Source organism: Delphinus delphis, chromosome 7 (assembly GCF_949987515.2).
Source record: "Delphinus delphis chromosome 7, mDelDel1.2, whole genome shotgun sequence".
Lineage (NCBI taxonomy): Eukaryota > Metazoa > Chordata > Mammalia > Artiodactyla > Delphinidae > Delphinus > Delphinus delphis.
This window is the reverse complement of record NC_082689.1, coordinates 85,697,463-85,714,420: the sequence shown is the minus strand read 5'-3', so window position 1 is coordinate 85,714,420 and position 16,958 is coordinate 85,697,463. Positions and strand designations below refer to the sequence as shown.

The following is a 16,958-nucleotide window of genomic DNA, read 5'->3' as shown; positions in this document are numbered from 1 at the left end:
TCCATCAATTTTTCACAGGATTTTCTACAGTTGTTAACAATTATTGGAAATGTTTTTTCACTAAACTTTAAAAAAGAAGATAATTTCGCAATGCCCCACATTATCTGCTCATAATTCCTAGTGTCAGTTTAATTGCCACATGTTAACAAAATTAGTTCCTCCAACAAAAAATAAAGAGCTATAATTCTCAGGAATTCTTCAACAAAAGCCTTAGGAGCAATACAGAATTTGCTATTAAGAGAATATTTGAACAAGGCTAATACAGTAATTAGAACAGAAAAATGGCTACAGGAAGTTCTTTTCTTTTTTGGAACTGATTGTTTTTTAGATGTTTCTAATTTACCACCAAGTAAAGAAAATGTGACTATTAAGAGAATAAATGCAATAACTTAAAATAATTAAAAGAAACATTCAATTTTATATGTTTGTTTAGCATCTTAAATTATTTTCCAAAGCCCTTTAAGTACGCTATGTCATTTGCATACAGACTTAAAAGCACCAAGAATTCCATTAAAGCACTGGCTCCCTTAACCCCTTATACCTATAGCTACACGCTTAAATAAGGGAATGAATAAGTTAGAAGTTTAAATAAAGTGGGGAAAAAGGCCAATGCCTCTGGTCTAGGATCAGAAAACCTAAGTATAAATAGCCATATGATACTGAACTAATCATTTTGAAACTTAAATTTCTCATATTCAAGAAAGACGCTATCACCAGCCTTCCTGACAGCTTCAGAGTTTCATTTGAAAGATGGGGTGATACAGTATGTGAGAAAATTGTACAGTGCTAAACAAACATAAAGAAGTACTCTACGAACTTTCTGGTGGTGCAGTGGTTAAGAATCCGCCTGCCAATGCAGGGGACACAAGTTTGATCCCTGGTCCGGGAAGATCCCACATGCCGTGGAGCAACTAAGCTCGTGCGCCACAACTACTGAGCCTGCACTCTAGAGCCCGCGAGCCACAACTACTGAAGTCCTCACGCCGAGAGCCCGTGCTCTGTAACAAGAGAAGTCACCACAATGCAAAGCCCGCGCACCGCAACAAAGAGTAGCCCCTGCTAGCCGCAACTAGAGAAGGCCCACGCACAGCAACAAAGACCCAACGCAGCCAAAAGTAAATAAAATAAATAAAATTTTTTAACATCTTTATTGGAGTATAATTGCTTTACATTGTTGTGTTAGTTGCTGCTGTATAACAAAGTGAATCAGCTACATGTATACATATATCCCCACATCCCCTGCCTCTTGCATCTCCCTCCCACCCTCCCTACCCCACCCCTCTAGGTGGTCACAAAGCACCAAGCTGATCTCCCTGTGCTATGTGGCTGCTTCCCACTAGCAATTAATATAAAAAAAAAAAAAGAAGAAGAAGTACTCTATTATTTATGAGGCACTCACATTGTGCCAGGTACTATGTTGGGCTCCTTACATACATCATCTCATTTGGTTTAATTTCATCTTCACAATACTTCATTATTATTAGTCCCATTTTAAGAGATAAGAAAATTGAGGCTCACAAAAGTTAAGCGATTTCCCAGAAATGGTAGGGCTAATAAATGGCAACACTGAGGGTAAATATATTAGGCCATACATGGTTCTGTATTGATATGTTTCATAATCATCCACTGGGGGTCCGCATAACTCTTGATTAGTTGTTATTTTAAAGAGAAAATCAATGCTGACACCCTACAAAGTAGAATCAAGTAATGCAGAATTTCTCTAACTTTTCCATCAGACACACAGCTAGATACTTGGTATTTCGAATTGGCTCATATTATTCCATCATGTCCACTTCTTCCTTAATTTATCCGAAACAAAGGCAATGGCTACCTTGTTTGACCACCAGAAAGAGTGCTAATAACCATTCTCCCCTGAAGTCACCAGAGCCACTGCCTTGAAATTTTAAACACTGGTTGGTGTTAAGAAATTCTGACTGGGTGCAACAAGAATAGGCAGCTTTAAAGACTTTCTGATTGCCAACTGAACTGTCTTCCCTTCCAAGCCAAGGAAAGCCACTTGTATGTACAGCCACTAATAAGCAAGACTTAATTGTTTTTTGTTTTCAGAGAGTTTGTAAAAGCCCATGGGAGAAAAGAGGTTAGATTATATTTTAATATTTAAAATAAAGTAAAACAAAAACCTATGAGCTTATAATTGCTTATATTTGTCAAAAGAGAAGACTGTAGACAAAAGAAAGATGTTGGTGGAAAAGAACATATAGTTATATACAAGTTGCAGGTAGGCAGCATAATTTTGCCAGAGCAACCAATAAAGGAGAAAAGTCAGTCAGAGAACCTATTCAACAGGATATTCAGATCAGTTGAGACAGGATGCTCATTCACAGCTAGAAAATCCATCAACTGCCCTAAGCCATGCCAAAACCCAGAAGAGGATGAATCAATAAAGCTGGGAGGAGTGCTGAATTATTCCTTCTACCCTCAGCTGTTAGACGGCATCAAGGATCCTACTGAAGAAACAAAACCTTGATGCATCTATAAGAAGTTTGATGTATGAATATTATGTTGTAATCTGAAGATCGGAGATTTAAGAAACACCATTTACATCATGTTCTGTTTCATAGGGAACAGATATAAAAACCAGGCACTGACGAGCCATAGGTCCAAGGATTTCAGAGATTGTGATGGTAGTGGGTAGAAGTCTCTCCTTGTAAAATAAATTTAAAGTTGCATTCTGAAGAGGAAGCACTGAAGTGGACTGAGTCAAGAAGCAAAGTATGAAAACAAGTGGATCTGAAAAAAAATGAAGTTTCCAGGTAAGACCAAACTAGTAAGTGGATCTGCGTGGGTTTTGTTTTCATTTTGTTTTGAATGAGGAGGGCAGAGTTCATTCCTCTTCAAATGCCCCACGACAATTCTTAACAATCCCACTGTCAGACTTTCCAGCTGGAAAACAAACCTGAATCTGCATCTCTTGTTTGAGCCTGTTTTTCTCCATTTGCCTTCAGTAGCAAGAGAACATTACTGATTCATTAAATCATCCCTTACCTTTGCCTCTAAATTATTTCCAATTCTTGCAGTATTTATTTTCCAGCCTGTTACTGATTTTCATCAGTAACAGGACTATCAATGAAAACAGAGGACTATTTTCATTGATAGTTCTCTAGGTGCTATCAAATTTGCCACATTAGGTTTACATTATAGAATTCAATACTAAACACTCAGGACCCACCCAGAAATGTCATCACCTACCCCTTGTTTTCGACAGCTCACTTAACCTTTCCAGACCTCTGTTTCCTCAGCTGTAAAATGACAGCAGTTTGATTAGAAGAGCTTTAAAGTCTTAACTACGTTAATATCTGTCATATTATCTCAATGTCAGGAGTTAATACCTAAAAACACTAATTAGTAAGAAAAAAAGTAGTATCACAAAAGACTCTATAACGGGAGGCAAATAATTAACATTTTGTCCATAGTACCCCGTGGACAAATACCTATGTGATTATAGTTAAGTCACTGAAACTTTTTTGTTGCTTTTACCAACAAACTGAAGATAATACATCACACTTTCTTACGGAGGGAATGGACCATATAATTTCTTACTTCAATGGTTCCAGAATGAATGACTATACTATGGCTTATTATATGTACATGATGGTACCAGGCAGTCCTTTATTTAACAAAAATTTACTAAAAGCCTAGACTGTAACAGGCACCATATGACATAGTGAATTCAAGGATGCTGGTGTAGTGGGTTGAACTGTGTTGTCCAAAAAGATATTCAAGTCCTAACCCCTGGTATTCAAGTTAAGATGAGGTCATACTAGATTAGTACGGGCTCTATAGCCAATGACTTCTGTCCTTATAAAAAGGGAAGGGACACAAAGAGATATACACAGGGAAGAAGGTCATGTGACAACAGAGGCAAAGATTGGAGTGATGCACCTACAAGCCAAGAAATGCCCAAGATTGCAGGGAGCCACCAGAAGCTAGGCAGAGGCAAGAAAGGATTCTTCCCTAGACCTTTCAGAGGAAGCAAGTCTTGCCAACACTGATTTTGGACTTCTAGCCTTAACAACTGTGACAGAATAAATTCTGTTGTTACAGAAACCTTAAGAAATTAATATAGTTGGTCACATCAGTACAATAAGAGATAGCCAGGCAAATAAAAAAAGTTATTAAAAGAATTCCAAGAAATATGTTATTTTAGTGAAACCAAAGGACTAGTAACACCTAATATTTTTAAAAAATTTAAGCTTTCATGACATTGAAAAGTAGTGCTTTTGAACAGGATAAACTACAGGCTACTATCATAACCAACTCTAATTTACTAATTTGATTTTTGAAAACAGACAAATCATTTGACTTCTGAACATGTCAGTTTCCTTTCCTAGAAAGTAAGATTTGACATACATATTAATCTACCACACAAGAGTGAAAAGAAAATTGATGACATTATGCTGAATACTTCTGTAAATGGTAAATGTCATAATTATACATATATGTACACACAGAGATAGAAACGTAGATGATTTAGGGGTACGTAAGGTATGGATATGGACTGAGGGTTATAAACTTTATAACACTGCAAGAATTATTACATCCTGTCTCTGTCCCAACTACAGACCAAACAAAATCAACTATTCAAAAAAAAAATTATCTGACTATTTAAATCACTCAAGTAGTGATTGAGTGTAAAAAAAAGTGTAAAACAGCAGCATTCCTAAAAAAAAATTTTGTGCTCTGATTAAAAAATAATTAAAATTACTAATACAAAACAACAATCTGTCCAATTAGTGTTTTCTTTAATTAGCAAGAACATTTAACCTCTTCAATAAGCTTTTATGTGGACAGAATGCTTCATACTACTATAATTATCCCTTAAAAGTAACAAAACAAAAAGAAAGGAAATACCCAGCAAGTGAAACAAAGCTAAGAGAATTACTGAGTTATATTTATACTTAAAATCTTGAACTGGTGAAGATAAAGTATAATAGATAATACTATTATTTGTACTAAGCCCAGACAGTATATTTTAGACCAGCATTCCCAACCCCGGTTGCACTTTAGAAAGACTTGCAGGATATTTAAATATAAATGTTGATGCCCAGTGCCCCTCTACAGACAGGGCTGCCCCCGCATGGCAGTGCAGGCTTTGTTCTCACAACTCCAGAGGGCACTATTTATACACTGCAATGCAACCTATAAGATGTAGGAATAAAAAGTTAAGCAAGTACGAAGCATTAAAGATACTAAGTGAGCCACTAAATCAACACCAACTAATCATTTCTCAAATAAGAAGCACCAGACTTCAGCTCTCTGGGCAAAAGGAAGCTTCTACTGGGCAGCCATTTAGTACATAGCACCCTGAGCATGCTCTGGGCCCTGGGAAATTGCTTTCTCTCCTCTTTATCACATAAGAGGGTCCTGTTTTACAGTAAATATAGTATTTTAAGGTTAAGAAATATTTAATGATACTGAGTAATTACTTAGGATTTATTAGGGTGATAATGGTATCACCCTACAGTGATGTTTTATTTTTAAGAGATTTTATCATTTAGAGATACACAATGAAATATGTAGGCCTAAAATGGAATGTCTGGAATTTGCTTCAATAAAATGTGGAGTGGGAGACTTCCCTGGCAGTCCGAGTGGTTACGACTCTGTGCTTCCAATGCAGGGGACATGGGTTCGATCCCTGGTCAGGGAACTAAGATCCCACATGCTGTGCAGCTCAGCCAAAGAAAAAAAAAATATATATATATATGGAGTGGGAAAGAGCTAGGCGGAGTTCAGACAGAACCAGATTGTCCGTTTATTTATAATTGTTAAAGGGTAAATAGGTTCATTATCTATTCCCTCTACTTTTGTATATGTTTAAATTTTTCCATAATGTGGCCACTCATTCAAATCAAATATAGGAAATGCAATGTGCCTATAGTAAGCAAATTATCTTGACTAAAATGGAGAGTATACTTAAGATGGATAGTATCATCACAAGGAAAGGACCAGGCAATCATTCCTTAACGATACAAGTAAGAATTTGTTTGTTGGAAAAATAACTGGCAGTCAAACAAAAGGTTTACAACAGACATAGGACAGTACTATAATTTAAAATTAGTGGAAAGCAGAAATGACATCAGGCTACGAAATAATAACTAATCAGAGTAACCTAAAAGATGTCAAGGTTTCTGCCCCTCAAGCTGAGGTCAAAATTAATTGCAAGAAAGAGAGAGTGGTTAAAGGAATCAAAAGCAAGAAAGGGCTGAGAGAAGTAGGGGGAAAAAATATTAAATTTGCCACTGAGAATGCCATTGATAACAATCCTAATTTACTCCAGTTAAGTGATAAATAGATGATTATAAAAGGCAGAAAACACAGAAATATAGTACAGTTGACTCTTTTTTTTTCTTTTTTTTTTTTTTCAGTTGACTGTTGAACAACACAAGTTTGAACTGCATGGGCCCGCTTATAAGTGAATTATTTTTCAATAAATATGTACAAAAATAAGTAACACTCGATCCTCGGTTAGCTGAATCCTTGGATGTGGAATTGCAGATATGGAGGGCCAACTGTAAAGTTACCTCAGATTTTCAAGTTGCAGGGGGTAACCCCGAGTTGTTAAGGGTCAACTGCATATTGAACTGAATTGAAAGATATTCAGGGTTTTCTTTGACAAGAAAGACATTTACTAGAGAGCAATGGACAAGAGGATGGTCAAATTGACATTTCCAAAAATTGACAATGATAAACGTAAAGTTTTTAGTGATGTGGAAGGAATATGGTAAATAATTAAAATACAAAGAGGAAGAGTTAGGAGGGTAGCCTTCTATGGAATGGCTGAAAATGCTCAAAAGGGCTACAAAGGTCAAGCAATACTAACTGAAAAAAACAGTGATAAACTATTTCTAGAAAGTAAACCATGTAAACTGGCATCACTGCCAAGTCAACAGGTAAACCTCCAGGGATTAAAAATCAGTATTGTTCCTCCACTGTTCTCTTCTGTCATCATAATCTGTACACTTCCAAAAAGGTCCTGGGTTTTAACAGCTTATAGGAAGTTCATGTCTAATGAAACCTTTTTTCCACATTGCATTTGTATTCCCCCCAACTTAAGTTTTCCTGCTAATAAACTAAATACGAGTAACCATTTTCTGCATATTGCCACTGTATCCTGGTAAAAGGAAAGTCTCAGTATTTCCATTTTATAGCTTCTATTTATCATTTTAAGTTCTGCCTCATGTGCTTCAAACTCATTACAGCTACATCTTTTGCTACTTGAAAAAGAATCCAAAAGAGAAAAGTGAAAACCACTAAAACAGCCACCTTCTCCACTGTACTAAACAGGTAATTATATGACAAGCATGAAGTATTTCAACTAAAGTACTGTACTCATAAAACATTTAAAAAACTATTGAGCAGCTACTACATGCAGGGCAGTATAATGGGTAGAGCAAGGAAGAAAGAAGAAAAAGAAAATAGGATGTATAACCTTGAAAAGCATGTAAAGCAACTGCTAAATAATGTCTTATACGCTACAAATCCAGCTAGCATTGTTTTTCTATGTATCTCTTATCAGTAAATAAATACAACTGGAATATTGCACATAGCAAAGATTATATATCTTATGAATTTTATTGATATTTCTTAGTATTATTTATTCATTCATCCAACAAATATTTACTGAACACTAAGAGAATTAGACCTTGGGAATAATTGTGAAAAAAGACAAAGCCTCTGCCCTCAGGGAACTTAGAAATAATAATAAAATATTTCCTGCGCAAATTTATGATGACCTTTGCTTATAAAACTTCAAGAAATGGGCAATATTAAATATCATAAGACACCAAAATAACCCTAACACATTTGCTTTTGAATTTCAGCTGCTCAAAACTCCATGAGTTAATTATCTGTTACTTTACAAATTTTTTTGTTTTTCCTCTCATCCACTGATCCACTCACAGAATGACCACTTCCTCGCTATTATTAATTCTGTCCAAGTGTAACTGAACAGGTAACACCGCTTAGCAGTGACAAAAAGTAAAACATTATTAACAGCCATTCAGAATTGTTTGTTACTTAATGGGCTGCTCTGTAAAATACTGAAGGTGAAAGGCAAAAGAAAGGGATGAAAGAAGATTTAGAATGGTCTGGAAGCGGGTAGGTGGGGAGCAGGATTTGAGTAGTTAAGAGTGTTTAGCTTTGCTTAACTCTTTACAGGTGTAAGAAATAACCTAAATAGAATGTCTAAAAAAAGGAAGGAAATCAAATGAACAGGTTAGGTCTCTCTCTGCAACAAGCTGGGCAAATGTATTTCTCCAATTCACCTGAAGTATATTTTATCTTCAGCCCCAACTAGCAAAGGTAGAAGTGTATTCAGAGGTTTTTGAAAGAAATACAGAAAGCCTATTTCTACAGACAAAAAAAAAAAAGCAAAACTAATATACATAAGGTCTCTTCAAAAATTTTACCTACTAATAAAAAGCTTTCAAGCACATTTATAACAAGTTTAAAAGATATATTGCAGCTAAATAATCTGCACTAATGTGGTGGCCAGTGACACAGCTGACCTGAAATGGCCATTTCTATTGTGAACAAGAAAAGAAACTTGGTATGTTTACTAAAATTCGTATCAACTCGAAGAAAATATATTTGAACATTTATTTCCATTTAACAAATATTTTTGGCAGTTAGGATTTTCAGCTGTTATTCTTTCATTAAAATTAAAGTGAGACATTTCTACATGTTCAGACATTCACATAATTCTTTTCTTTGGCATTTAAACGAAGAGATGATACTGTACATGTGAAATAACTACTTTGTGTTAGAAAATTACAGTCATTTTATCATAGGTATGAAGTGCTGCTTTTCTTTAAAAAACAAAATAGCAACAGGTGTTGTCAAAACCTTCAGATCCATGAGACAAATGTACACCTTTTTTTCTCTTTAATACTTCATTTAGTCTTTACTAGATAAGGATGCAATTTAGCCACCCTCCATTTTACTTTTTTCATAAACACAGCATTTTTTTTACACACTTTCAAATCAAGTACCTAGGAAAGTACCTTACAAAATAGGAGTCATTACACAAATGTTAGCTGAAGAAAATGAATAAACTGTGAATTATTAATTCACTTTTTCTAATTACAGAAATATAAATATGACCACTATTCTAATTCCTTATTACTACCCACTATTTATTAAATTATTTATTAAATAATAAAATAATTACTTACTTATTGCTGTTTAACTATAACTCAAAAGTGATATCAGAACTGAAATAAGTTAAACAGAAACCAAAAATCTGTGAATGACATCCACACTATCATTTCTTCTGATCACTATGAACCACATGTACTGAAGAACAAACATAGCAGCATATTGTAGCTGTGGGCCAAATATTCTTTAAACATTGTTTTTTTATTTAAGTATTAATTCCATGCCATCTCTTCTATTTACATTTTAAAACAGATAAACTAAAGGCTAGAAATTAATAACCTAAAAATAAAAATCTCAGAGCAAATGAGTTACATAGAAGAAGAGCACAAATTCTAACTTCACGATAGCATCTTACTCTTCAGTTTACAAAATATTCTTCGAACATTATTATCTCATTTGATCCTCATAACAAACCCTGAAGATAAATGGGCAGGGTATTATTTTTTCTTTTCACCACTTTGCAGATGAAGATGCAAAAGAATGGTGATCTGCCCTTAGAGTCTGAGTGGCTAAACTGGGCCTTGAATTCAGCTCCTCTGGCTTCCAGTCCAGTGCTCTCTCCTGCTCCCTCACAGCTACTATCTAACAATACGTCTAATAGGTACAAAGAGAAAATCAAAACCCATCATTAGGGATGCCCAAACATCGAAGGAATTCACATTGTGTGGCTAATATTTGTAAGTCAGGATTAGTCAATATCTATGTGTCTAATCTGTGGTTTGGAGCTGCGAACAAATACCACATTAGTCAGCAAGACAAAATAAGTGAGAGAACAACTGACACTCCATGTCTATGAAAAAAGAAGTCATTCTTGGTTTGATGTGCTTACCAGCAGGAAAAAAAAAAAAAAAAAAACTGTATGACAAATTGAAAAGTAAAACAGAAATGAAAATGAATGCTGATGAGTTCAAACCGAATATTCTAAATTGCAAATGTGGAAATACTGATTCAAATGGCACCATGTCATTAAACTCTATTAGAAGGAAGCCTTCAGGTGACTCATACAAATCTGGAGAGAAGGGATTTCCCTGTCACTGCCACCCCATTTAAAAATGTAAAACAAAAATACCAAACAAAACCAGGTTGCAATATTACTTTAGAGGTTTTCTACAATTTTTCTAAAACCTAAGACATACCAAGTTTATAACTACTGATGCTCATCTAAAGCCCAAATCCTTAATAACAGAAATACTAACTTTTTTGCTGTAATATAGAACAGGTCATAACAGAATGTAAATACCCTGAATTCTCCAAGTTTTGATATAATCAATATCTTAAGGGTTTATCACCAAAACTGACAATATGCATTAGAAATCCTAGAACATAATAGTTTCTGGGGCCAGAGCAGGTTGAAGGATGCAACAGCCAAAAAGAAAACCCTGTTCATCAAAACTTTCTTTTTCAGTAATTCTAAGAGGCTGGTGCTCACCACAACTCCTCTCAGATTTAGACATCTAATTAGAAACTGCATTTTTAATACTAGTTAATACATGTAAAACATATGCATGTTGAACATATTAAAGGACAAAAGTTTTCTGGGAGCTTTTTTCCATGGAAAAAAAAAATAAAGAAAACTCAACAGTGTTCAAGTGGACCACTACCATCAGCCAGCATTTTATCTAAAATAAAACTGATTGAAAGAAGGCAAATATAAAGATCATATTTCCAGAAGCCTGAATGTTTTTCAGGTACTTCAAATCTAAAACCGCCACTGTTTCTCCTTCTTGTGTGAATATGTATGTGTGTCTTCTTTTTTCTACTCCCAGTTCTAAATACCAAAATCAGACAAAAAAAAAAGATTACTCACATAAACTCTACTTACATACTAAATACTCAATACTCCAATTTCAGAGCCAGTAAGTCCTCGATTCTTAACCTCTGCTTCTCTTACTTCTCTTACATTTTTCAAAAAATACTGCAAATAAAATATGAATGTCGTTAAATATTTTTGAACACTTAGAAAAATAAAAATACTACTACTACGAAAATGATTGCATAGTCCTCCTAATCACTCTTTATGAGCCCCTGAGTCATAATCTCTTCGTTTCCACCAATTGCAAGAGTCAAGGATTCCTAAACCTTTGTAATAATGGCACTGTGCTATTACTTGAATTCCTGGCAGCAATCTTCTTATAAAATGGTATAGAAAAGTATTTTTTCAATAAGAGCGAGTTGATGTTTTTCTGTTTTAAAAATCTCCTTTGAGAAAATTGAAGACACTAAGCAATGCTATAAAATGAAAGCTAAGAATCACTACCTCTGAATGAGAAACTCTACAATACAAATGCTACATACACACAGACACACACAATATACAAACAACATAAGCCTTTAATATAACTGGATTTCATGAAATTTTTTTCATTTTATTTAAGCTTATGATTGAGTCAAAAAAAAAAACCAGTGACAAAAACTAGTTCACATTCTTAGCCACTTTCATTTTCTGAAAATCACCAAAACAGTTCATATACAAATAAATATCTGTATCAACACTGGATACACACTGAAACAAACCATGGGCTAAAAATCCCCTATACTTCAGCTCTATTCCTATAGGGAAAGACAGGTTACCAAGTGTGGGGAATTTCCCTAGAAACATATTAGTATCTGATGGCTTTAGAAAGGCTGATTCAAGTGAACATTGTGCAGAGTACTGGAAAAAAAATAATAAAAGGAATAGAACTATATCCAAGAGAAGAAACTCAGTTCCTAAAGTGCACTACCTTATTTACTCTTTTATCATTTGTGTCTGGCACACAGTGTGTGTTCTTCAAACATGTGCCTTACCAGTCCAGACCACTGAGGAAGAGACTGGCTTTTCTGAACTGAATACTAAGTAGAGTGGCAACCACAAACTTCACTCATTAATTTTTACCTTGGGATCTAGCATAAAATAAGAACTCTAGAGATGCACTTAATACCTGACTTTTCCCTTTTTTTGAGGGGGGAGTGCTAAGTTTGAGAAGTTAATACCAAGTAATGAATCACTTATTGATTATGTATATATTTGGGTAATATGTACATATACACACATATACATGTATACATAATATATATTATAAATTTTATTTACACAGAGAAAAGGGGCAGTGTTACATTAATTCTTTAAAGAAAAGGAAGTTTTGCTACAGTGAAGTATGTGGAGTAACTTAAAATGCTGCCAAAGTAAACCCACTGATCCAATTTAATGAGTGAATATGAATGATTTACAATTGGCATAGCTATTTTTAAAATAATTATAACTACTAAAGTAATTTAACTGTGATCTCTCTGCTTCTGCCTAAATTAATTTGTATACCAAATTCTTTTTTCATAGACAGGATAAGGGTAACTTTCAATTCAGCTCCTAGACAAATTTTATAACTAGTGAAATGCAAACAACATAAATTTCATTCATATTGCTAATTCCTTTACCATCTACCATTCCTACTATCATTATTCTCATTCAGAATCTCACTATTTCTATATGAGATGTTAAGAATCCAATGGCCACCTCTACCCTCATCCATGGTCTCCATCCTGTATTGCTGTAATACTTGTCCTGTGCAGTTTTCCTTACCTCACTCCCATGTTTGACTGCAATACTCACCGTGTTTTACCTGCAAAACATTGTTCAAAACAAAGCAGTGCAATTTCAAATAACAGCAGTGCAATTTTCCTTTTGCTCTCTTGCACTCGGTTCACAAGGTTTGGATGAGGTCGACCCCAAAGTGGCCATGTGACCCTGGACTGGCCAATTATGACATTAGATGACTTTGTCACAGTAATAAGTTCAAAGACCATAAGATTTTTAAAAAAAAGTGCTTTCACTCAATCTGGGACTTTGGCTACAACTGCCAAGAGTGGTACACTCTTTCAGATAGGGTAACTAAGCTGGTGAGATATAGACTTAGCTCTGGGAGAGATCCATTTGGAGAGAGCCAAACCAGAGGAAAGCAGAATCAAGAAAACAAGAGGCCTAATCACTGGATCCAGCTTTGCCTGGAGTCAACCACTCTAGGACTTTCAGTTATTCAGTTGTATGAGCCAATACATTTTCCCTTAGGTTTAACTGATTTTGAATTGGGGTCTATCATGTGCAACTAATAGGGTCCTGAGTAACAGAGCCATCAAAGGATACTCATAACCTAAAGCAAAAGCTCCCTAAATTCTTAACCTTGAATTCAAGAATGTTCATGAACTAGACAAAATCCACCTTATCCTCCCAACCTGATGTTCCACAACTCCTCCTAACTCAGAATATGTTTGTGCTAAACCAAGATTTTAGAGATTTCTAAACATTTCCCAATTTTCCTGCATTAATACCTTTGTTCACAACACTTCCTTCTTCTACAGCACTCTTCCACTTCACCTCTATCTATTAAAATCTCTAACATCTTCTCAGGAGGTCTACCTCAGAATTTCCTGAATGAGGATTAAACTCCCTCCTCTGTACTTCTTTAGTGAATGCTACCCTCTTTGCAGTCCTGACTCTTCTGTGTGAGGTCTATAGTAATATATTCAGTATTTAGTGTACATGTCTTATGTTCCATGCCCTATAGAGACAGATAGCTAACACAAAGGTCAAGCACCTTCTCTTTGAAAAGGCAGATATAATCATGACATTCTGAGGCTGGAACAGAAGATCCAAACAAATAAGTCATATCAGAACAACTTAAAAGATATAAGCACTACTGGAAAGAATTATTGCTCAAAAGTCTCTTAACTCTATAAATAAAAGTAAATATTCAAGAAGATACACAAACAAGATAAGGAAATAATTTCTGTATTAAATGAAGCAGTGGTTGATAACAAAGTTGAATGAGAGACAGAACAAATTTGTCTTTTGTGTTAGAATTCTTTAAATCTTGATCTTGATTTTAATTCCTTGTTTAAGACATCATAGAACTCAGCAGAAGAAACCAAAACCTTTAGTTACAGATGAAAAAAATAAGACTCTAAGGTTAAAAAACATGACTTTTCCAAGGCCAAACAACTAATTGATGGCAGAGTTAGGATTAGAACCTAGAACTGCTGATTCCCCTACTACAGTATATTGTTTCTTTCCAACATGAGTGATTTATATTTTTTATAAACTCCTTTATGTATATGTACATTTAAATATATTTTATTGAAGAGTATCTGAAGATGCATTCTTGGACAGAGTCTAGACCAGAGGCTACAAACACAAAGGCCCAAATGGACCAGTTAAGTAACATAAATACAGAAGCAGGTCAGTATAAAACAATGGCAACTAGTTGTATTTGTGACCAAAACAAAGAATGTCTATCTGTCTTAAAAGCAGTAAAAATTAAAAATGCTTAAATAATTGCAGCGGCCAAGCTAAATACTTCTTCGGGACAAATTCTTATCTCTCATTTATCCTATAGCTTCCACACCATATATTAAAAGGCCACTCTTCATGGGTGGCTATTGCCAAATCTAAAAAGCCTTAAATATAATCATGTGAAATTTTACAAAATTATCTCACACATATGCTAGATTCTACAAAGTTTCCTGAACTAAGAAACATTTTTTTTCCAGAAACATTTTTATACAGGGGAAATTCCAGAAAAATATATTTTCTATTATCAAAATTTACATAACAAATGATGACTGATATCATAGTATGATTAATACAACCCATAAGAATAAGTGAGTAAGTGTGTAAGGAATTCTTTAGTTTAATCCCATAATTCTGAGGCCCTTAAATGTCTCTAAGCAGTCTCTGTGCAGAAGAGACGATATCCCTGGACACATGATACTGGTAGTGCTGAGAGCTGAAAAAAATAAGCAAAATTAGCAAAGTCAATTACAACCATATTTTGTTTGTATTTTCAAACCCACAGATATGAAAGCATTCATTCAACCATATTTACTCAACAGCTACTATCTGCTAGGAAGCAAATTAAGTACTGGAGATAAAAATGGTAAACAAGACAAATATGGCCCTTGTCATCAGGGAACTCACAGAATAATGAAAAAAGAAAAAAAATAAAATAAAATAATTACAAATTATATGCAATGTAATTAATATACATTAATTTAGGATGCTGAAATAGAGGGCTTGTTTTAGATAGGCTGATCAGGGAAGGCCTCTCTGAGAAGGTGAAGGATGGGAAGAAGTAAGCAAAGGTGTGGGGAGGGGACATGAGTTAGTGTTACCAGCTGAAGGACCAGCAAGAAGCAGCAGCACCTGAAGCAGGAAAGAGCTTGACATTTCAGAGTAAGTGAACAAGGCCAATGCCGCTACTACAGCACATTAGTGAGATGTCAGGGATCAGAGATGAGGTTGCAGAGGCAGGCAGGGCCCTATGAGCCCTATATGTAATCTGGATTTTTACGTACGCAAGGTGAAGTCACTGATGGTTTTTAATCAGGGATTATTTAATCCAAATTACTAGTATAACAATTGGATATACAGGCATTAAATTTTCTTTCAATCAACAGAGTTTACTAAACGCTTACTAAGTGTCAGCACTGTACGTCCACGTTTGTCAAGTTTGCCTTTACATCACCAGTGCTCGCATAGGCACTGGCTCTGGACGTAAAAGTTCTTAATACATGCTGATGAAGGGGGAAAAAATGGAAACAAGCTTAGAAAAAGAACCAAAAGATACCTAGTCTGGTCAAACCATCCCACCCTCCTGCCCTCTCTCAACTACATGTATTCAGTCACCAGGAATTTCTCCTCAAAAGGGAGTGTTAAATTTTGATGATCAGCATGAGATGGTGAACAAAGAGAAATATAGGAAAGACTGCTTACAGGAAAAAATTTACTAAAATATAGGATTATGTTCTTCAGAAAGACAGAAGAATGAAAGGGACATGTATGCTCTTTTGTAAGCACAAGACCTGATTCAGCTCCCGCCTTCTGCCTGCAGTTATCTTTGTGGGCTGGCTGGTCAGGAGGCCAGCAGGTCCATCATGTGAAAGAACCACAGAGTATAAACAAAGAAGAGATGCACAAGAATTGGCCATTTAATAAACAGGACAGTGTGTCCAAAGATGGTTAGGAGGCCAAATCTGATCCCAAGGAAATAGGTGAGCATGAAAGCTTCCCTAAGAGGGGAGGCTTAAGAGAAGGGAAGGGTACCAGAGTATCTGCACCATAGCTTTAGAAGCCCTGAATACAGGATGTCAGACACTCAGACCTGTGCACACCCTACACAGCTCCCAAAGCAAACATATTTCATTGACTAAGACCTTAATAAAAGCAGAAACACTTTCTCAAATAAACAAACAAATGTTGGGAGTGGAAGTGCAATGAAAATACCTAAAACAACTAGATTAGAAGCACTCTAAGATCAGACTCACAGTTTCAATTGTTATGTGAAAAATAAGCATGTGACTTCTAAAAGCAAAATTATGAAGGTCCTTACTCTAGAGCCAAAGCATTTTTATACAATAGTATGATTTTGCATCCATTTAAGGGTGTTTGGGGTTGTTTTGCTCTTTCCATTTCCTTCATTAAAAATAATGATTTTCTCTCCTCTGTAAAAGTGTAATAAACATCCAGTTTGTCTTTTAAAATACAGTTGTCAAATTTCAAAGGTTAAATATATGGGAGATTTATCCTATAGGTCTTTAAGGTACAGAGTCTGTTCAAAATAATAACATATCCTGATGCACTGTTACCTGGGGGCTGTATAGAATCTTAAATGTGAAATTTTATTTTATTTTTAAAATATGCTAGAAGGAATATTAAAAACATGCACTTGAAGTTCCACTGTTGTGCTTCACTCCTTGGAAGCAGTGGGTTCACAGTGCTTGCTACTAAGTATACAAACACTTTTGAATTA

General features: G+C 35.1%; 1 protein-coding gene across 10 annotated transcripts in view; it reads right to left on the bottom strand.

Annotated features, from left to right (window-relative positions):
• The window catches only part of GTDC1 (glycosyltransferase like domain containing 1), a 437,175-nt gene that overhangs the window by 307,721 nt on the left and 112,496 nt on the right, over positions 1 to 16,958 (bottom strand). The window contains exon 2 of one of the 10 annotated variants that reach the window (XM_060016857.1): positions 11,000 to 11,092. The exons of the other annotated variants lie outside the window; for them this stretch is intronic. Coding sequence (XP_059872840.1) covers positions 11,000 to 11,001 — 2 coding nt within the window. The 5' untranslated portion in view covers positions 11,002 to 11,092. The remainder of the gene's footprint in view (positions 1 to 10,999; positions 11,093 to 16,958) is intronic. 10 annotated transcript variants of the gene reach the window in all.